General features: G+C 45.2%; 1 protein-coding gene across 1 annotated transcript in view; it reads right to left on the bottom strand.

Moving 5' to 3' along the window:
- Positions 1-21,748, bottom strand: part of LOC144934387 (nebulin-like) — a 99,967-nt gene that overhangs the window by 49,842 nt on the left and 28,377 nt on the right. Inside the window, exons 31-76 of the mRNA XM_078860081.1 lie at positions 21,124-21,435; positions 20,821-21,024; positions 20,604-20,708; positions 20,391-20,498; positions 19,963-20,274; positions 19,671-19,874; positions 19,459-19,563; positions 19,123-19,230; positions 18,717-19,028; positions 18,427-18,630; positions 18,219-18,323; positions 15,558-15,665; positions 15,124-15,435; positions 14,832-15,035; positions 14,611-14,715; positions 14,371-14,478; positions 11,882-12,193; positions 11,576-11,779; positions 10,785-10,889; positions 10,538-10,645; positions 10,129-10,440; positions 9,844-10,047; positions 9,636-9,740; positions 9,393-9,500; positions 8,959-9,270; positions 8,674-8,877; positions 7,980-8,084; positions 7,761-7,868; positions 7,333-7,644; positions 7,040-7,243; positions 6,825-6,929; positions 6,562-6,669; positions 6,150-6,461; positions 5,860-6,063; positions 5,643-5,747; positions 4,963-5,070; positions 3,889-4,200; positions 3,598-3,801; positions 3,384-3,488; positions 2,305-2,412; positions 1,542-1,853; positions 1,247-1,450; positions 1,035-1,139; positions 808-915; positions 386-697; positions 95-298 (exon numbers count right to left, since the gene is read on the bottom strand). Of these exons, the coding sequence (XP_078716207.1) occupies positions 95-298; positions 386-697; positions 808-915; positions 1,035-1,139; positions 1,247-1,450; positions 1,542-1,853; positions 2,305-2,412; positions 3,384-3,488; positions 3,598-3,801; positions 3,889-4,200; positions 4,963-5,070; positions 5,643-5,747; positions 5,860-6,063; positions 6,150-6,461; positions 6,562-6,669; positions 6,825-6,929; positions 7,040-7,243; positions 7,333-7,644; positions 7,761-7,868; positions 7,980-8,084; positions 8,674-8,877; positions 8,959-9,270; positions 9,393-9,500; positions 9,636-9,740; positions 9,844-10,047; positions 10,129-10,440; positions 10,538-10,645; positions 10,785-10,889; positions 11,576-11,779; positions 11,882-12,193; positions 14,371-14,478; positions 14,611-14,715; positions 14,832-15,035; positions 15,124-15,435; positions 15,558-15,665; positions 18,219-18,323; positions 18,427-18,630; positions 18,717-19,028; positions 19,123-19,230; positions 19,459-19,563; positions 19,671-19,874; positions 19,963-20,274; positions 20,391-20,498; positions 20,604-20,708; positions 20,821-21,024; positions 21,124-21,435 (8,535 nt within the window). The remainder of the gene's footprint in view (positions 1-94; positions 299-385; positions 698-807; positions 916-1,034; positions 1,140-1,246; positions 1,451-1,541; positions 1,854-2,304; positions 2,413-3,383; positions 3,489-3,597; positions 3,802-3,888; positions 4,201-4,962; positions 5,071-5,642; positions 5,748-5,859; positions 6,064-6,149; positions 6,462-6,561; positions 6,670-6,824; positions 6,930-7,039; positions 7,244-7,332; positions 7,645-7,760; positions 7,869-7,979; positions 8,085-8,673; positions 8,878-8,958; positions 9,271-9,392; positions 9,501-9,635; positions 9,741-9,843; positions 10,048-10,128; positions 10,441-10,537; positions 10,646-10,784; positions 10,890-11,575; positions 11,780-11,881; positions 12,194-14,370; positions 14,479-14,610; positions 14,716-14,831; positions 15,036-15,123; positions 15,436-15,557; positions 15,666-18,218; positions 18,324-18,426; positions 18,631-18,716; positions 19,029-19,122; positions 19,231-19,458; positions 19,564-19,670; positions 19,875-19,962; positions 20,275-20,390; positions 20,499-20,603; positions 20,709-20,820; positions 21,025-21,123; positions 21,436-21,748) is intronic.

Raw genomic sequence — 21,748 nt, 5'->3', positions numbered from 1 at the left:
TACATTATATTCTCAGACCGCCTTTCACTGACGTACGTATTGAATGCTGTGAACACTTAAGGACTCAGCCCAAACACAGAACTGATTAACTCACGTCGTTAATCTGGTCGGCGTTAAGCTTGCACTGCAGCAAGAAAGGCGAGTCATTCACACTGGTGAAGCTTAGGGTGGCTGGATGCTGCCGATATTTTTTGTCACTCAGAATCTCTGCTGCTCTCTGAGCCTTCTTCATATCCAATGAGCCATTGGCAATCCATCCACAACCCCGCAGCCACTCCAGGTCTGCCTTGTACAGGGCCTATGGTGACATAATTCAGAATTCAGAAGTGCTGGACACTGGAACACTGTAGAATAAATGCACAAACAGAAACATAAAGGGACTTACATCGCTCTGCAGCTCGTTGGCCATCTTGGCGTGGGCGATACTGGTCTGGTCAGGCAGACACGTCCAGTCGTGCAGCCTCTGCCTGTAGTTGACGTCACTGAGGATGTCCTGGCACTTCTTGGCCATGACAACATTCATCATGTCCGTAGGAATGTGAAACTTCCCTTTACTTTCATCAAAATCTTTCTTATATTCAAGATTGCTCAGCAATTTACCAACTCGTGTCGAGTGAAGCATTTTGATATCATCATCCAAGTACTGGAAGCCAATGTAATGCCCTTTTTCTTTCTCATATGCTTCTTTGTAATTGACCTGAAGAGATAAACGATGAAAATAAGTTAATCATTTTTATTCCATTAAACGGAGAGGATGCTCTACAGAAGCAGGGGCACTCCAATGTCTTGTGGCAGGGAGGTACTCACGTCACTGGCGATGTTCCTGGAGGCCTTTGCAGCTTTAATGGAGATGGCTTCCAACCCCAGGTCATATCCATCCGCTCTCATCTGCTCCAAACCCTGCTTGTAAGATTTCTAGAAAAATATTGATAGAATTAGCCATTGAAGCCTGTAATCTATAGAGTCCTTATATTAAATAACATCATAATGAGTGAACACATGATATCAGTAACAATTAGTTCAAGTGCACTCACATCGCTCAGGTTGTACGAGTTGACCTTGGCCTGCAGCAGCTGTGGAGTGTCGGGCATGACGTGAATGCTGATCTTGTCCTGCTCCCAGGCTTTCTTATACAAGCGCTGTTTGAGGAACAAAGTTAAGACTTTAACATTCAACATGCCTCAATATGGAATTATTTCTCACATTGAAAAACAGGAATTACACATCAATAAAAATGTCTACTCACATCGTTGATCTGGTCGGCATTGAGCTTGCACTGCTGCATGAAAGGCGAGTTGGTGATGCTGGTGAAGCCTACGGTCTCTGGGTGCTGCCGGTATTTCCTCTCGCTCAGGATGTCTCCTGCTCTCTGAGCCTTCACATTGTCCAGGGACCCAACCGGAATCCAGCCACATCCCCGGATCCAATCCAGGTCTGCCTTGTACAGCGTCTAGGGTTACATAAACCAGAATTCTGCAGTAGTATAAACGAAAAAATAATACAAAACACACACAAAGAAACAGAAACATAAAGGAACTTACATCGCTCTGCAGCTCAGTGGCCATCTTGGCATGGGCCACGCTGGTCTGGTCCGGCAGACACGTCCAGTCGTGCAGCCTCTGCCTGTAGGTGGTGTCACTGAGCATGTCCTGGCACTTCTTGGCCACGACGAGGTTCAGCATGTCCGTAGGAATGTGCAAGTTGGATTTACTTTCCACTAAATCTTTCTTGTACTCAAGGTCACTCTGCAGTTTGCCAACTCGCAAGGCATTGACCATCCTGAGGTCATCATCCAGGCTGCGAATCCCACAGAGCTGGCCCTTGTCATGCTCATAAGCCTGCTTGTATATGTACTGTATAAAAATCAGAAGAATATAATCACAATAAATACAAATAATTCAAATAGCGGTTACATAGTCCAGCGGTAGCATGTTCCCTGCTTCTTTGAGGCTCGTGGTGCAATCCGTTAGGCGGCCCTGGTTCATTCTGCAGGTGTACTAAGCATAAAATACCACGCACTGACTGCTTCACTCAAAGTGGACACTAAAGGTCCTCTGACAATATGCAAAGAAGAATACGCTACTGTGTGCTGGCATCAAAATCTAAATTTGCCAAATAACAAAAAAATACTCAATTGAAAAACACAAAGAAAACTTTGCCGCAAACTGCAAAAACTCAGCAGGAACCTTCTGAGTCTTGAGACTCAGTGAGTTTTTTTCTGGGTAAACAAGCTTAATAATATTACAATGACCCATCAAGCAATAAAGAGAACAAATATGTAGTGACATGGAATGAGGTGCTCACATCACTGGCGATAATTCTGGAAGCCTTTGCAGCTTTCACAGAGATAGCCTCTGACCCCAAGTCATAGCCGTCTGCTCTCATTTGTTCCAGGCCCTTCCTGTAGGATTTCTGTGCAAGAGAAACACACATTGTAATGAAGAGAAATACGAGACTTGGCAATCGTAATATAGTGTGATATAGAGAAGAACAGGTAAAGCCAATCATGTCAGCATGTTAATTTTCCTAGCTGCGTGAGTAGATTCGTGTCTATGTGTCTTTGTGTCTGTGTGTGTCTCTGAGGAGATACCTGCAGAGCCCCAACGTGGTTTCAGGCCAGGGCGATCCTGCAGGGATGCCATATTCTATGTCGGTCTGCTACAGCAGATATGTAGGGAATTCCAACATGACGTACATCTCTGATTTATTGACCTGGTCAAGGCCTATCAACAGGCCTGGGCTCTGGGCAGTTCTTCATGCTTGCGGCATCCCAGGCTCTCTGCTCACAATCATTAAGGGCCTTCATGATGGTGGGCAGGCCCGGGTAAAGCTCTGTGGCCAGGAGTCAGAGCCATTCACTGTTCAACTTGGAATACAATGAGATTCTGATGGATGCCCGGGTGTGGTCAAGGAATGGCTCCGTATTGCTTAACCATGTTATGAATGCTGATGATCTGGTGATTGATACTGAGAGGTGGGGTCTTACAATCAGCCCCACCAAAACTAGACAACTATCTGGGTATTTTGTGCCATAAAAAACTCCACCCCTTAACTCCCTATTGGTGATAGAGCCGTTGTGAAGAGAGTGGACATTTTCCATACCTGGACAGTGTGCTAATGACCAGCTCCGGTTTGACAGCAGAGGTCTCACTCTGAATCAGTCGGGCGGCATATGAGAATTTGAGGTTCTCTTCCTCTCCTATAATTCCGAAGGTACCGTGGCACACCCAGGACTTTTCCGCAGCACACAGGTTGCAATGCAAATTTCGATTTAAAGCTTTCGTGACTGCAGGGATTCATCTTCTTGGTTCTTTCGGTAAAGAACCAAGAAGAGGTTGCAATGCACTTATCTAAGTCCCTATCTCTCACACCCAGGTACTCACATCACTCAGGTTGTAGGTGTTGACTTTGGCCTGCAGCATCTGTGGCGTGTCAGGCATGACGTGAATTCTGATCTTGTCCTGCTCCCATGTTTCCCTGTACAAACGCTGCCAGTGCAGATATACGTTAGTGGGTCAAATGGTCATTTAATCGCATGAGTATTGCATACCAGAATCACATAGAGACTCAGCCCAAACACAGCACTCATGAACTCACATCGTTGATCTGGTCGGCATTGAGCTTGCACTGCAGCAAGAAAGGCGAGTCATTCACACTGGTGAAGCTTAGGGTGGCTGGATGCTGCCGGTATTTTTTGTCACTCAGAATCTCTGCTGCTCTCTGAGACTTCTTCATATCCAGAGATTCATTGGCAATCCAGCCACATCCCCGCAGCCACTCCAGGTCTGCCTTGTACAGGGCCTATGGTGACACGAACCAAAATTCAGAAATGCTGGACACTGAAAAACGATATAATAGATGCACAAACAGAAACATAAAGGGACTTACATCACTCTGCAGCTCGTTGGCCATCTTGGCATGGGCAATGCTGGTCTGGTCCGGCAGACACGTCCAGTCGTGCAGCCTCTGCCTGTAGTTGACATCACTGAGGATGTCCTGGCACTTTTTGGCCATGACGAGGTTCAGCATGTCCAAAGGAATGTGGTTACTGTTTTTAATATTTTCAAAATCCTTTCTGTATTCACGTTCACTTTGCATTTTAGCAACGCGTATGGAGTGTACCAACTTGGGGTCGTCTTCCAGGCTTCGGAACCCAAAATGGTGTCCTTTGTCCTTGCGGTAAGCCTCCTTGTAGATATACTGCAAAATAATTATACACGTTGAATATACGAATCACAATTTTTTACAAAATACATTTTCACGCATATAAACGTTTAATGTGCCAAAAATTATTGTTTCAACTCACTGGTAAGTTGAAAAAATAATTCACACAAGAAAATGTAGAAAATTAGATACGGCGTTTCACTTGGAATTGTGTCAAGCATCTTCAATGCAGAAACTATGGAGTCAAAATAACCGGCGTCACCTGACCCGACTTCTTAATTCAATGTCATGATATCACAGGAACAATGAGTCAAAACCAAACAAAACTATTTCATCAAGTAAAGCCCACTGAGCTCTTTCAGTGGTGATCTGGCCACACATGATAGCTCATCGAAGTGGCTTACATCATCACATGTGGGAATTTATATCTGCAGCCAAATAATCTAAACGCACGTTGCTAAATGTGTAGGGAAAAACCGGATGACTTGGAAAAAAATCCACGAGACTATGGGGAGAGAGAACATGCGCACTCCAAATATACAACTGGTATTGTCAGGGTTTGGGATCAAACTGGAAACCTGTAAACTAGGTGAGAGAATAATTATAATTTTCCTTTCATTTAAGTTGGGCCACTGATGAACATTCTACTTCAACATAACAGATTCAGCAGCAAATCAAGGAGTGATCAGCCAGCGACGGCCCACGATATGCATGGAGATGCTCAAGAAGAGTTGTACATTTTTCAGTCAACACAATAGTAAGCATTCAGTTGTCTCTAATGAGTGGAAGGTTGCTCACGTCGCTAGCGATGTCCCTGGAGGCCTTTGCTGCTTTAATGGAGATGGCGTCCGACTTGAGGTCGTATCCATCCGCTCTCATTTTATCCAGGCCTTTCCTGTAGCATTTCTGTGTGGTGATAACAAAATACATCACAAACAAACAGTATATTATACGCACACGTCTTCTAACATGCCAATCGACACAAACAAACAGCAAACGAAAATTCAGAGTTTAAAATGTTATTGATGCCAGTTGAATGTATGATATATGGAATATACCATGCAACCGAGAAGCAGGTAATGCATTTCATTGCCTAATATGAATACTGTACTGATTCACATGGACAGGGTGTGGGTTACACCAGACATTGTGTTCAGGCACAGTGCAAGTGACGGCTGTAATTCTGGCAGGAAGAATTTGATCCCAAAAGACTTTCATTTTCAAGAAGGAATAACTCTTGTGCTTTAAAACACATGAGTCTGCCAGTGGGACCACAAACTAAAAACCTACCGTATGAAACTACAGAGCCCTGGCGCTGCGAGCTTTACACGAATAGCCTCATCTACGGAGAAGACACTATTCCATGATGTTGGGTTTCATGCCACTTCTTGGAAATAAGAGAGTAACACATCTCAAGTGTTATTTTATACATTATGTGACGCGTTAAAGTAACTTCTCAGTCACACCCTGGTACTCACATCACTCAGGTTGTAGGTGTTGACCTTGGCCTGCAGCAGCTGTGGAGTGTCGGGCATGACGTGAATGCTGACCTTGTCCTGCTCCCAGGCCTTCTTGTACAAGCGCTGTGAGTACGGGTACATTATGGAGTCAGGTTACATTTTTCACACACAGAGAGACTATTGCATACTGGTAACACTTAGAGACTCAGCCTGAGAACAGCACCAATGCACTCACGTCGTTGATCTGGTCGGCGTTGAGCTTGCACTGCTGCATGAAAGGTGAGTTGGTGATGCTGGTAAAGCCTACGGTCTCTGGGTGCTGCCGGTATTTCCTCTCGCTCAGGATGTCTCCTGCTCTCTGAGCCTTCACATTGTCCAGGGACCCAACCGGAATCCAGCCACATCCCCGGAGCCAATCCAGGTCTGCCTTGTACAGAGTCTGAGAAACAAAATAACATCAGAAATTACTTGGTGTTCTCCACTGCTTGAATAACAAACAAAAAACATATATAATTGAGATCTTACATCGCTCTGCAGCTCGTTGGCCATCTTGGCGTGGGCGACGCTGGTCTGGTCCGGCAGACACGTCCAGTCGTGCAGCCTCTGCCTGTAGGTGGTGTCACTGACCATGTCCTGGCACTTCTTGGCCATGACGAGGTTCAGCATGTCCAAAGGCATGTGGTAGTTTGTCTTACTCTTTTCAAAATGCTTCTTGTATTCACGATCGCTCTGCATTTTAGCAACGCGCATAGAGTGGACTAGCTTGGGATCGTCTTCCAGGCTTTGGAATCCAAAGTGATGTCCCTTTTCCTTACGGTAAGCCTCCGTGTATAGGTACTATAGAGAAATTAACACAGATGAATACATCAATTCATAAATTCATAGAGACATGTCAGCAAAAGGTGTGAACATGCAATAACATGAGATAGGTACTCACATCACTGGCGATGTTCCTGGAGGCTTTTGCAGCTTTAACGGAGATTGCCTCCAACCCCAGGTCATACCCATCTGCTCTCATCTGCACCAGATCCTGCTTGTAGGATTTCTGTACAACAAGAACACTTTTTATATAATACGAGGTACTTTACTGCATCAATTTGTCGAATATACCAAGCTTCCAACTCATTCTCCATATCAACCACTACCAGCTAATCGTGTAAACTTAATCCAGGTCCTTATCTCCTACACCTAGGTACTCACATCGCTCAGGTTGTAGGTGTTGACCTTGGCCTGCAGCAGCTGTGGAGTGTCGGGCATGACGTGAATGCTGACCTTGTCCTGCTCCCAGGCTTCCTTGTACAAGCGCTGTGGGTGTAGATACACAAAGGAGTTCAATTATCATTCTCCTATCGCATGAGTAATGCATGCAAGGAATATTTAGAAACTCAGTCCAAGCAGAGTATTGATGCACTCACGTCGTTGATCTGGTCAGCGTTGAGCTTGCACTGTTGCATGAAAGGTGAGTTGGTGATGCTGGTGAAGCCTACGGTCTCTGGGTGCTGCCGGTATTTCCTCTCGCTCAGGATGTCTCCTGCTCTCTGAGCCTTCACATTGTCCAGGGACCCAACCGGAATCCAGCCACATCCCCGGATCCAATCCAGGTCTGCCTTGTACAGCGTCTACGGTTACATAAACCAGAATGCTGTGTTGCTAGACACTGAGGAAAACAGAATAGATGAGTAAACAAAAACATAAAACAAGATCTTACATCGCTCTGCAGCTCGTTGGCCATCTTGGCGTGGGTGACGCTGGTCTGGTCCGGCAGACACGTCCAGTCGTGCAGCCTCTGCCTGTAGTTGGTGTCACTGACCATGTCCTGGCACTTCTTGGCCATGACGAGGTTCATCATGTCCAAAGGCATGTGGTAGTTTGTCTTACTCTTTTCAAAATCCTTCTTGTACGCACGATCGCTTTGCATTTTGGCAACGCGTATGGAGTGGACCAGCTTGGGATCGTCTTCCAGGCTTTGGAAGCCCACGTGGTGTCCCTTTGCCTTCTCGAAGGCCTCCTTGTACTTGACCTGAAAAAAATACATAAATATTTAATCAAATGCATATGAAGATGTGCTGTAGTTGATTGCACGGCAAGGATAGATCGTAACCCCACCCTAAAATAACACAAGAGAATGGGGCTCACATCACTGGCGATGTTCATGGATGCTTTTGCAGCTTTGATAGAGATGGCCTCCAATCCCAGGTCATATCCATCGGCTCTCATCTGCTGCAAACCCTGCTTGTAGTATTTCTGTAAAATATATATGAACACCATTAGCTGGAAACGTGTTAAATGTATTCCACACATGAAACACGAAAGCCAAAGTATAATATCAAGACCTTTAATTTCATACCAACTCACATCGCTCAGGTTGTAGGTGTTGACCTTGGCCTGCAGCAGCCCTGGAGTGTCGGGCATGACGTGAATGCTGATCTTGTCCTGCTCCCAGGCTTTCTTGTACAAGCGCTGTCAATGCACATACAGTTGATCATCGATTTTCCGGCGTGCATTCATCCAGCTTCCAACATTATCCGGCTTCCAACATTATCTGGCTTCCAACATTATCCGGCGGTCCCGGGCCTATCCAGTTAAACCGGAAAAACCGCTCCAAAGGCTGTAACCAGTCCGGCGATCGTCAAACACATGGTTATTGAAACAAGAGCATAGTACGTATATCACCGCATGCAGTCTTTGAGATTAGAGTGTTAAGTACGATACAGTAAATACACTCACTTTTTACAGTAGGATATTTTTGTTTTGTTTATTTGTATGATTACTTATGCCAACTTCATATAGTAAACACATTTAAAACACATAAAAACAAACACAGCACCTAAAACGTAATGTTAGGCAAGAATGTGCAAAAATCAGCTATTTGAAATAATAATTCGTGATTATACAGCATTTTATAAAATACGGCGCCCCTTCCCTTACCGAAGCCGCCGAATAATTATCGATGATCTACTGCACTTTAGAGTCACATTATCCTTTACTCGCATGAGTATTGCATGTAGAAGCATTTAATAAAAGATATCAAGTAAAGCACAGCACTCACGTCGTTGATCTGGTCGGCGTTGAGCTTGCACTGCTGCATGAAAGGTGAGTTGGTGATGCTGGTAAAGCCTACGGTCTCTGGGTGCTGCCGGTATTTCCTCTCGCTCAGGATGTCTCCTGCTCTCTGAGCCTTCACATTGTCCAGGGACCCAACCGGAATCCAGCCACATCCCCGGATCCAATCCAGGTCTGCTTTGTATAGAGTCTGAGAGACAGAAGCATGTCAGATAAATAAATCCCTTTCCACTGTTCGAATAATAATGAAACAATGTAATTAAGGCCTTACATCGCTCTGCAGCTCGTTGGCCATCTTGGCGTGGGCGACGCTGGTCTGGTCCGGCAGACACGTCCAGTCGTGCAGCCTCTGCCTGTAGGTGGTGTCACTGACCATGTCCTGGCACTTCTTGGCCATGACGAGGTTCAGCATGTCCAAAGGCATGTGGTAGTTTGTCTTACTCTTTTCAAAATCCCTCTTGTATTCACGGTCGCTCTGCATTTTGGCAACGCGTATGGAGTGGACCAGCTTGGGATCGTCTTCCAGGCTTCGGAAGCCCACGTGGTGTCCCTTCTGCTTGCGGTAAGCCTCCTTGTATGTATACTGGAGAGAGAAAAAATACTTGTAAATAACCAATAATGTGCGGGAACACAAACTCACAATGTAAACATAACATGTAAAGTTAGCAGCGACAGGGGTGGGCCCCATGTGAGGGAGGTGCTTACGTCACTGGCGATACTCCTGGATGCTTTTGCAGCTTTGATTGAGATGGCATCCAACCTTAAGTCATATCCATCGGATCTCATCTGCTCCAGACCCTGCTTGTAGTATTTCTGTACAATGGGTATTCATAGTTTAGCAAAAATATAACTTAATTAATTTATTAAAACGTTACTTTGAAAGGTTACTGCAATTTCTAGTACCTCTACAATTTTATACAGCTTTTTTTCTCCCACTCTGCTACTCACATCGCTCAGGTTGTAGGAGTTGACCTTGGCCTGCAGCAGCCCTGGAGTGTCGGACATGACGTGAATGCTGACCTTGTCATGCTCCCAGGCTTCCTTGTACAAGCGCTGTCAATGCACATACGTTTGTCAGATTACCTTTTGCTCAGGTGAGTATTTCACGTGGAAAAAATTTGCAAAATCGGTCCAGAAACAGCACGAAAGCACTCACGTCGTTGATCTGGTCAGCGTTGAGCTTGCACTGCTGCATGAAAGGCGAGTTGGTGATGCTGGTGAAGCCTACGGTCTCTGGGTGCTGCCGGTATTTCCTCTCGCTCAGGATGTCTCCTGCTCTCTGAGCCTTCACATTGTCCAAGGACCCAACCGGAATCCAGCCACATCCCCGGATCCAATCCAGGTCTGCCTTGTACAGAGTCTGAGACACAAAAGCATGTCAGATAAATAAATCCCTTTCCACTGTTCGAATAATAATGAAACAATGTAATTAAGGCCTTACATCGCTCTGCAGCTCGTTGGCCATCTTGGCATGGGCGACACTGGTCTGGTCCGCCAGACACGTCCAGTCGTGCAGCCTCTGCCTGTAGTTGGTGTCACTGACCATGTCCTGGCACTTCTTGGCCATGACGAGGTTCAGCATGTCCAAAGACATGTGGTAGTTTGTCTTACTCTTTTCAAAATCCTTCTTGTATTCACGGTCACTCTGCATTTTGGCAACGCGTATGGAGTGGACCAGCTTGGGATCGTCTTCCAGGCTTCGGAAGCCCACGTGGTGTCCCTTCTGCTTGCGGTAAGCCTCCTTGTATATGTACTGCAAAGATATTAAACATTACATTACAAGCTATTGGTCAAGCGGAAAGTAAAGGGGGTGATCAGCCAGTGACTCTTCATGACAGGGAGCTGCTCACATCACTGGCGATATTCCTGGAGGCTTTTGCAGTTTTAATGGAGATGGCGTCCAACTTTAGGTCATATCCATCCGCTCTCATCTGCTCCAGACCTTGCTTGTAGGATTTCTAGAAAAAAATATCAAAATTACCCATAGAAATCTGATGCATTATATTGTATATACTGTATATATGTGTGTGCTAATAATAAATAAATCGCTCCCTTGTAAGTGAACATATGATTAACATCCATCTGCCATGAACTTACATCGCTCAGGTTGTAGGTGTTGACCTTGGCCTGCAGCAGCTGTGGCGTGTCGGGCATGACGTGAATGCTGACCTTGTCCTGCTCCCAGGCCTTCTTGTACAAGCGCTGTTTGTGTGAACATGTTGAGACATTTGATTACATTCCTTCTTAACTAATGTAAGTAAAGGCATACTCCAGTTTACGTCCAAGATGCGTTCCTGAAAACTAGAACATAAAGTGAAAGTACCTAAATCGAAGCAAAGAGATGGGATGGTGGATCGTAACGTGGTACAGAACATTAACAAAGGATGCTCAGTAGCCCATTGCACATCTATACTGTCCAACCATCAATGTGAGAAGCAAATGCTTATTATTGATATATTAAGATATATTACTTCGTGTATTATACTATATATATTATTAGTAGTAGGTTATCATGTCAAAATTGTTTTCATTTGTATACAAATAGTTGCCATAAGCATGGTATGTGGGGGGGAAAATACGAATAGAGTACACATGAAAGAGACTATAACCAGTCAGGGACGCTAACATTTGGGCGCCATTTGGCACCTAAATGTTCACTGTAGAAGGTAACTAATTTGAGCCTTAATGGTAAAGTTCCTAAATCTCGAGTAGGTTTTGGTGAGGTACACAGTACATCATATAGGATTGGGTATCAATAAGTTGAGGATGTTGCAGAGAAATTAAGTTAAGCGGGGGGGGGGGGGGGGTGGTGTAAATTGGAGTGTTACAGTCATGCATTCTGGCAAAAATGTGCAGAAGCAGGCCAAGAAGAGCACCAATGCACTCACGTCGTTGATCTGATCGGCGTTGAGCTTGCACTGCTGCATGAAAGGTGAGTTGGTGATGCTGGTGAAGCCTACGGTCTCTGGGTGCTGCCGGTATTTCCTCTCGCTCAGGATGTCTCCTGCTCTCTGAGCCTTCACATTGTCCAGGGACCCAACCGGAATCCAGCCACATCCCCGGATCCAATCCAGGTCTGCCTTGTACAGAGTCTGAGAAACAAAAATACGTAATAAATGATGTTGTGTTATCCACTGCATGAATAACAATGAGAATGAAAGGCAAACAATAAATATGCAATTACAAAACCTTACATCGCTCTGAAGTTCGTTGGCCATCTTGGCGTGGGTGACGCTGGTCTGGTCCGGCAGACACGTCCAGTCGTGCAACTTCTGCCTGTAGTTGGTGTCACTGACCATGTCCTGGCACTTCTTGGCCATGACGAGGTTCAGCATGTCCAAAGGCATGTGGTAGTTTGTCTTACTCTTTTCAAAATCCTTCTTGTACGCACGATCGCTTTGCATTTTAGCAACGCGCATGGAGTGGACCAGCTTGGGATCATCTTCCAGGCTTTGGAAGCCCACGTGGTGTCCCTTTGCCTTCTCAAAAGCCTCCTTGTACTTGACCTGAAAAAATAATGAATGTTGATCAAAAAATTATTAAAACATTAAATTAATTCTTGTAAACTTAGGGTTGCTTAGATGATAGAATACCAAACCTCACAAACATTTGATCAAGAATATTAAAAGCGCAGCCTTTAGTATCTCCTATGACCGTAAAGTAAGCAGCAATTGGTGAAAATCTAATTGAAGATATAGTTTTTCATGAAAAAAATTCATCCATGATTTTGAAACAAATTAGAAGTGGAAAACTGGCATCACACAATGCCTCCCCTGTTCCTTTTTCCTCAACTTTCTCCCCCCCCCCCAAGCGTGACATCCCATAAGCCGTCACACAAACTTTAATTACCCAACATCTTCTCCAAAATGAAGATGTCTACTTCCATCATGGATCTGGGTCTCGGAAAACTCATCGCACACTGCCTACCCACTCTCTATCACCATATCACTTGGGTGGTCAATGGATTCATTCTACCGGTACAAGCTACTGCCACTCTTATACTCACACATCTAATGTTGACCCTGACTTACTTTAAAAAAATTCTACCCTATCTCAAAATTGTCTTTTCTGGGGAAGGTTCTGGAAAAGAATACTTTTACATTTCTACCTAATCACCTTGCCATCCATGGTCTCTATGACCTATTGCAGTTTGGTTTTCAACAAGGCCACTTTTACAGAGACAATGTTTAGGTGTGGTCAATGGCTTCCTAGTCTCTTATGATCATGGGTCTCTTATGCTTCTGGTCCCCATTGATCTCACAGCTGTATTCTAGACCACAGGCTTCAGTGCCTTCAGAGATACGTAAGTATATTACTCTCTGGGTTATCTTATTACCATAAATTATTTTGTTTATGATTCATTTTAGGGTAAATCTTCCTCTCTAAAACTGTTAAATCAATGGGGTACCACATGACTCCTTATTTGGCCCACTGCCTTTCCCATTTACCTCCTTCAATTTGGTGCAATCATATCAAGTTTAAAGGTGGCACATGAGATCTGTGCTGATAACACCCAGCAGTACGTCTCTATGGACTTCTCTCATTCATCTGCAATGTCCAATTTTTGAGCTTGTTTTAATGCAATCTCAAACTGGATTGGTTCAAACTTTCTTCTTTTAAATACTACCAAAACTGAGATCCTTCAGATTGGTGAAACAAAAAGTGTCAAAATAAAATCTCAAAGTCGAGTGTGGATCTCCTGTACCCTGATATGTTCACCCGCCACATCTCCCGAGTCTGCAAGGACTCTTACTGCCACCTGCGTCACACTGAGTCGACACGGCAATGTTTACCTGCACTGTCTGCTAAGGCCTATATCCACGCTTTTATTACTTCTCGCCTAGACCAATTAAACTCGCTCTTCTATGGTATTTCAAATTCCCTCCTTTCAAGATAACACATGATTCAGAATTTCGATACAAGGCTCCTCACTCAAACGTGAAAATGTGATTATAGCACTCCTGCACTGCAATCTTTGCACTGGCTTCCTGTCAAGTCTCAAATTCAATTTAATATTTCAGTGGCTCTTATTGGCATTTGTCTTGCCCCTGGCTACTTCTCCACTCTTATCTCACTCGATTCTCTGGCACGTTATCTCCATTCCAGTGATAAAGCCCACAGACAACCTTCATTCCTTGAAGGTCCCCCTTCTCGGATTCTCCTATCTAGGCTCTGGAATTCAATTCCATTTAAACTCCATGCATTTGAGACTCTGCCGTTGTTCAAGTCAAACCTCCAACATCATTTGTTTTCATGTGCATATGGATAAAATGTTTAAATCTTATTTTTTTCTGTTTCTTTTACCTATTCATACCCTTTGAATGCTTTACGTTTCGTGTGAAGCGTCTGGAGATGTGGTTAAATTGAGACGCGATGTAAATGTAATTGTATATGAGGGAGTCCTATGACCCCTGCCCTTGTCTGGTTTCATTCTGTAGTTGTGTAGGAGTGGAGGAGACACAACCTTCCATGGAAGAATCTGCATGGCCTGGTTGTCACCTGGAAAATATACCTGTCAATAACGACTCTTTGGCTCTGCCAGCCCATAAAAAAGTTCAGTTGTTGTATTACTATAGCAGTTAGAATCTTGAAAAATCATGTATGGCTCAAGAAGGGTTGTAACTTTTTAAGTTAACACAATAGTAAGCATTCAATTGCCGCTAATGAGTGGAAGGTTGCTTACATCGCTGGCGATGTTCCTTGAGGCTTTTGCAGCTTTAATAGAAATGGCGTCCAACCTCAGGTCATATCCATCCGCTTTCATCTGCTCCAGACCCTGCTTGTAGTATTTCTGTACATATAATCATTACGGAATGAAATTAGACGTAAAAAAACTACATATTGTGATATAGACAGATGCATTTAATTGGAATAAATTTTAATACGAACAATAAAATTGAGTCTCTCACACCTAGGTACTCACATCGCTCAGGTTGTAGGTGTTGACCTTGGCCTGCAGCAGCTGTGGCGTATCGGGCATGACGTGAATGCTGACCTTGTCCTGCTCCCAGGCTTCCTTGTACAAGCGCTGTCGGTGCAGATACACAACGGAGTTAAATTATCCTTCTCATCCTCCTATCGCATGAGTAATGCATGCAAGGAATATTTAGAAACTCAGTCCAAGCACAGTACTGATGCACTCACGTCGTTGATCTGGTCGGCGTTGAGCTTGCACTGCTGCATGAAAGGCGAGTTGGTGATGCTGGTGAAGCCTACGGTCTCTGGGTGCTGCCGGTATTTCCTCTCGCTCAGGATGTCTCCTGCTCTCTGAGCCTTCACATTGTCCAGGGACCCAACCGGAATCCAGCCACATCCCCGGATCCAATCCAGGTCTGCCTTGTACAGAGTCTGAGACACAAAAGCATGTCAGAGAAATAAATTCCTTTCCACTGTTCAAATAATAATAATAACAACACATTTTAAAATAAGGCCTTACATCGCTCTGTAGCTCGTTGGCCATCTTGGCGTGGGCGACGCTGGTCTGGTCCGCCAGACACGTCCAGTCGTGCAGCCTCTGCCTGTAGTTGGTGTCACTGACCATGTCCTGGCACTTCTTGGCCATGACGAGGTTCAGCATGTCCAAAGGCATGTGGTAGTTTGTCTTACTCTTTTCAAAATCCTTCTTGTATTCACGGTCACTCTGCATTTTGGCAACGCGTATGGAGTGGACCAGCTTGGGATCGTCTTCCAGGCTTCGGAAGCCCACGTGGTGTCCCTTCTGCTTGCGGTAAGCCTCCTTGTATATGTACTGGAGAGAAAAAAAATACTTGTAAATAACCAATAATGTGCGGGAACGCAAACTCATAATGTAGACATAACATGTAAAGTTAGCAGCGACAGGGGTGGGCCCCATGTGAGGGAGGTGCTTACGTCACTGGCGATACTCCTGGATGCTTTTGCAGCTTTGATTGAGATGGCATCCAACCTTAAATCATATCCATCGGATCTCATCTGTTCCAGACTGTGCTTGTAGTATTTCTAGAAAATAAATATTCACGCAATTAATTTCTGAAATTGGATATAGAGTCCCTGAATAAATAATCAATATCCTCTTAAGTGTAATGCGAGAATTGCGTAATAGCAGCGTGGACAGGGCTGGGCCGCGATTGGCTTCGATCAGATGGGCAGCAATGCGTTGGGCTCTCCGTCTTCCAATGGACATGCGCAGGCAGGCACAAGACCGACAGTGGGCTCCAAGCCACGCAGGGCAATGAGAGGAATGTAGCATGCATGCGGAGCTCTGATATTTTAATTTAAATCTAAATATAATCCTTAATTGTAATGCAACATAATTCACATATATAGTATTTATAATAGATATTATTAAAGTTAATACAGTGGTTATTTCTAGCTTGTGTTACACATAGACAACACATTAACTTGCTAATCTCCCTAATCTCTCTGCCGAATCTCTCCCATCAACATATCAACATAGTGCTAATCTCCCATTAACACTGCTGTTATGCGCATACACGGGGCGATACTCTTACACGGCAACAGAAGCTCATTTCATGCTAATCTCTCTCCCTAATCTCCCCCATTAACACAACTGACGTGCTTGCGTGAGGGGATGGAATTCCTTTCCAGCTCAGACCCTGGCTGCTTGCCCTTCGCCACATATATAACCTCTTGTTGTAACGGCTCTCTCGCTGTTTCTTCCTGGTTCAGCAGTTCCACTGCTGGATTATTTTTTACGCCTGAGGACGACCGCTTGTGTTGCGATCGAAACGTCGTGATATATTATTTTTTCGATTTAAAGCTTTCGTGACTGCAGGGATTCATCTTCTTGGTTCTTTCGGTAAAGTCACGTAGAAGGGAAGTAATAAAATAATAAAAATATAACATAGTAAAATAATTCTCACGACGTTTCGGCCACAATGCAAGCAGCCGTCCTCAGGTGAATTTCCAATAAATATGCTAAATTCCTCTTGACATGCAAATTATTTTGTCAAGGCGCTCCTCTTCCCCCCTCCAACCCAGCTTAAACATACGCTCCAAGCTCGGTGGTGTTTCATTCTTCACCCGAGGACGGCTGCTTGCGCTGTGGCTGCAACGTCGCGAGAACCACCCTACTATGTTTTAATTTGACCATTTTACCACTTCCCCTCTACGCGACTCCACCGAAAGAACCAAGAAGATGCCGGTGAAATATAATCGTGCGTGCTGTTAATAGCATTCTCTTGGTTCTTTCGGCAAAGTCACGTAGAAGGGAAGCAACAAAACAACAAAAATAAAACATAACAAAACAATTCTCACGACGTTTCGGCCACAACGCAAGCAGCCGCCCCCAGGTGAAACCAGGTCTGTCGAGGCGACAGCGTCTGAATGAAACAGCACACGTGCCTGGAGCATACATATAGGCTTGCGTTGTGGCCGAAACGTCGTGAGAATTGTTTTGTTATGTTTTATTTTTGTTGTTTTATTACTTCCCTTCTACGTGACTTTACCGAAAGAACCAAGAAGATATTATTTTTATTTCATTTTATTTTTCTTCCTACGTGACTTTACCGAAAGAACCAAAGAGTATGGTTGTTTATAATACAGGCATATTTCTCGTTGCGCTGACTCTTATAATGCAATTTCCTTATTACGTACGGTCTTTGTCCTGGAGGAAAATTCCTCCGTTCAAAATTCCTGCATGGTTCAAAATTCCTGAGCGAGAACACGCAGTGCGCGTCGCTCCCTCGTTTCTCAGAGCCACGAGTTCAACCAGTGAGAGTCGCTGACGCTCCGTGGCGCTGGGCCAATCAGTGCCCCAGCCTCGGCCCGCCAGTCTTGAAGGCTTCCCACGGAACGTGTGTTTACGGCAGATGGTGGTTAATCTTACGCAAGCTCCAAACGAAAGCACTGGTTGGCAGATAACTTTTTGTAATTTTTTCATGTCATCATTAAAAGTTAATATTTTATTTATAAAATGCTTGAATATATTTATCATGTGTACAGTATCAGTATTAAGGCGATCACCGATACCGCTGATAGGTAAAAAATAGCGCTGTCGGTAATGCATCTCCATTGTAACTGTGTTATGACATCGTATCGCGTTGTTTCGTATCGCGCTCCGCTTTCCAAGAATGCATCCTGAACGCTATAAGAGACATGCCTGTAATAGCGAATGATATTTGATATGTAAACTGTTAAATTCACAACGCGGAGTATGATCCTTTGTGAGAAAGCAAGGGCACAGGGTGCTGTATATGTGGGCTGAATGAGTTGTGATCGTGTGTAATTTCGTTGCTGGCCATGTCGGTGCATTCATAAATGGGCGCTGCTGCGACTCAACACTGTCTCCTGGAGCTCTTTGCATGCAGTGGTGGACATGTCTCAGAGAGTGGAATCGCCTTGCAAAATAGAGAAATGTGACACAGTCGAGGCAAAATGCAATGCAAGAATAATATTGAACTTTCATATTTGATTTCACGATAACCACCGCTGTGATCTCAGCAAGATCGATGCCAGAAGTGTGAGACACAGTGCGACTGGTTTCCAAATCCAACGTAAAATATCAAAAACATTCATATCATAATGACTCACATCGCTCAGGTTGTAGGAGTTGACCTTGGCCTGCAACATGTCTGGAGTGTCGGGCATGACATGAATGCTGATCTTGTCCTGCTCCCAGGCTTCCTTGTACAAGCGCTGTCAGTGCAGATACGTTTGGGAGTTAGATTACCTTTTACTCGCATGAGTATTGGATGTAGGAGCATTTCAGAAATTATATCAAGTCAAGCACAGCACTCACGTTGTTGATCTGGTCGGCATTGATCTTGCACTGCTGCATGACGGGAGAGTCGGTGATGCTGGTGAAGCCTACGGTCTCTGGGTGCTGCCGGTATTTCCTCTCGCTCAGGATGTCTCCTGCTCTCTGAGCCTTCACATTGTCCAGGGACCCAACCGAGATCCAGCCACATCCCCGGATCCAATCCAGGTCTGCCTTGTACAGAGTCTGAGAAACAAAATAACATCAGAAATTACTTGGTGTTCTCCACTGCTTGAATAACAAACAGAAAACATATATAATTGAGATCTTACATCGCTCTGCAGCTCGTTGGCCATCTTGGCGTGGGCGACGCTGGTCTGGTCCGGCAGACACGTCCAGTCGTGCAGCCTCTGCCTGTAGTTGGTGTCACTGACCATGTCCTGGCACTTCTTGGCCATGACGAGGTTCAGCATGTCCAAAGGCATGTGGTAGTTTGTCTTACTCTTTTCAAAATCCTTCTTGTACGCACGATCGCTTTGCATTTTAGCAACTCGCATGGAGTGGACCAGCTTGGGATCGTCTTCCAGGCTTTGGAAGCCCACGTGGTGTCCCTTTGCCTTCTCAAAAGCCTCCTTGTACTTGACCTGCAAAAGAAAGAGGCACACGTCCTTCAGCCTGTGGCCACAGGGTAGTGGCTCGTTGCTGTGAAGGCAGGGCGGTGCGGCGGTGTGAGCTCACGTCACTGGCGATCGCCCTGCAGGCCTTGGCCGCTCGGATGGGGATGGCGTCTGCTCGCACGTCACAGCCTAGAGCACGCTGCTCCTCCAGTCCTTTTTTGTAGCAAACCTGAAACAAACGATTCCTGTGATGTAGCTAGACCACAGGCTACTCCATTCACGTGCAGAGAGAAATGTGATGTCATCAGTTAGGACCAATAGAGAGGGTGACCTATGTCTGGTTATTCCGAACCAACCATTTGCTCAACATTTGTTTAGATACGATCAGTTAAGCAGGATATACATATTTTATTTGCTCATAAACTGTGTGTGATCGCGGACTATATGAACCACTCACATCGCTCAGGTTGTAGGAGTTGACCTTGGCCTGCAGCAGCCCTGGAGTGTCGGGCATGACGTGAATGCTGATCTTGTCATGCTCCCAGGCTTCCTTATACAAGCGCTGTCAGTGCATAAATGTTATAGAGTTAGATTGCTCTTTTCTTGGATGAGTATTGCATGCTGGAATCACTTACAGTCTCAGCCCAAGTCCAGCACTATTGCACTCACGTTATTGATCTGGTCGGCGTTGAGCTTGTATTGCTGCATGATGGGCGAGTCACTGATGCTCGTGAATCCTACAGTATCTGGGTGCTGCCGGTATTTCTTCTCACTCAGGATGTCTCCTGCTTTCTGAACCTTCACATTGTCCAGGGACCCAACCGGAGTCCAGCCACACCCCCGGATCCAATCCAAGTCTGACTTGTACAGCGTCTAGGGTGACATAACCAGAATGCCGTGTTGTTAGACGACTGAGGAAAACAGAATAGATGAGTAAACAGGAACATAAAAAATATCTTACATCACTCTGAAGCTCGTTGGCCATCTTGGCGTGGGCGACGCTGGTCTGGTCCGGCAGACACGTCCAGTCGTGCAGCCTCTGCCTGTAGTTGGTGTCACTGACCATGTCCTGGCACTTCTTGGCCATGACGAGGTTCAGCATGTCCAAAGGCATGTGGTAGTTTGTCTTACTCTTTTCAAAATCCTTCTTGTACGCACGATCACTTTGCATTTTGGCAACGCGTATGGAGTGGACCAGCTTGGGATCGTCTTCCAGACTTTGGAAGCCCACGTGGTGTCCCTTTGCCTTCTCAAATGCCTCCTTGTACTTGACCTGAAAGTAATACAAACGTATTCAAAATCGCTCAAGAAAATCGTATTAATGTGTTTGATGCATTAATCCACGAACATTAGTTCCCATGAGTTTATTCATGAGATGAAGGACCTCACATCACTAGCAATGTTCCTGGAGGCCTTTGCAGCTTTAATGGAGATGGCATCCAGCCTCAGGTCATATCCATCTGCTCTCATCTGCTCCAGGTCATGCTTGTAGTATATCTGTACAAAAAACAAATTATCATGAAGAAAACATGAAAAATGACATTAATTTATACGTGTATAAAAATAAAATAAACCCATGTCTCTATTACAAATGGTACTCACATCGCTCAGGTTGTAGGTGTTGACCTTTGCCTGCAGCAGTTGTGGAGTGTCAGGCATGACGTGAATGCTGACCTTGTCCTGCTCCCAGGCTTCCTTGTACAAGCGCTGTCAATGCAGATACATTATACACTCAGATCGCCTTTCACTAACTTACTTATTGTATTGAATGCTGTGAACACTTAGAGACTCAGCCCAAACACCGCACTGATGAACTCACGTCGTTTGTCTGGTTGGCGTTGAGCTTGCACTGCTGCATGACGGGCGAGTCGATCACACTTGTGAAGCCTACGGTGTCCGGGTGCTGCCGGTATTTCTTCTCGCTGAGGATGTCCCCTGCTCTTTGAACCTTCTTTACATCCAGGGATTCGGTGGGAATCCATCCACACCCTCGGATCCATTCCAAGTCTGACTTGTACAGCGACTGTGTAAAGACAAGACATTGTTTCATGAATCCCCTGTGACCCGCCTCTGGTGATGATTCTCAGTGATACGCACGAGGCCGGTGGGAATGCACACTCACGTCGCTCTGCAGGTCGTAGGCCTTGCGGGCGTGCTGTCCCGTCATGTAGTCGGGTGGCAGCACGTAGCTGTGCAGCCGCGTCTTGTAGTCCACGTTGCTGGCCATGGCCTGGGCCTTCTTGGCCTCCACGACCTGCAGCATGTCCAGTGGCGTGTGGTAGCTGGTCTTGCCCTTCTCATAACCCTTCTTGTACTCGCGCTCACTTTGCATCTTGGCCACACGCATTGAGTGAACCATCTTGGGGTCGTCCTGCAGGCTCTGGGCCCCAATATGCTTGCCCTTGTCTGCCTCGTACTCCTTCTTGTACTTGCGCTGTCGAAAGTCAGGTTACAAAATGACAATATTATTGGCATTTATTTTTAAGTACATCTTATTTCACTCGATATTTTGACAGGGACATGACCCAGCAGTTGCACGTTTGCCGCTTGTTGCAGATGTTCGCAGTTTGAATCTGGCAAACCGTTCTAGCTAAGGCTGTATTGACCGTAAATGTGCCTTGTGCTTTAGATTGGATTTTTGAGATCACGTGACGTCATTCGAAAAGAGCAGGCCATTGCTTGTCAATGTCATGGTCCAATTTTAAAAAATCACCCGCGAATTAATCAAAGGATTTATACATAGCAAT

This window comes from Lampetra fluviatilis, chromosome 10 (genome assembly GCF_964198595.1).
Source record: "Lampetra fluviatilis chromosome 10, kcLamFluv1.1, whole genome shotgun sequence".
Taxonomy (NCBI): Eukaryota; Metazoa; Chordata; class Hyperoartia; order Petromyzontiformes; family Petromyzontidae; genus Lampetra; species Lampetra fluviatilis.
Note: the sequence above shows the minus strand (reverse complement) of the source record. Positions and strands in the feature narration are given on the sequence as shown.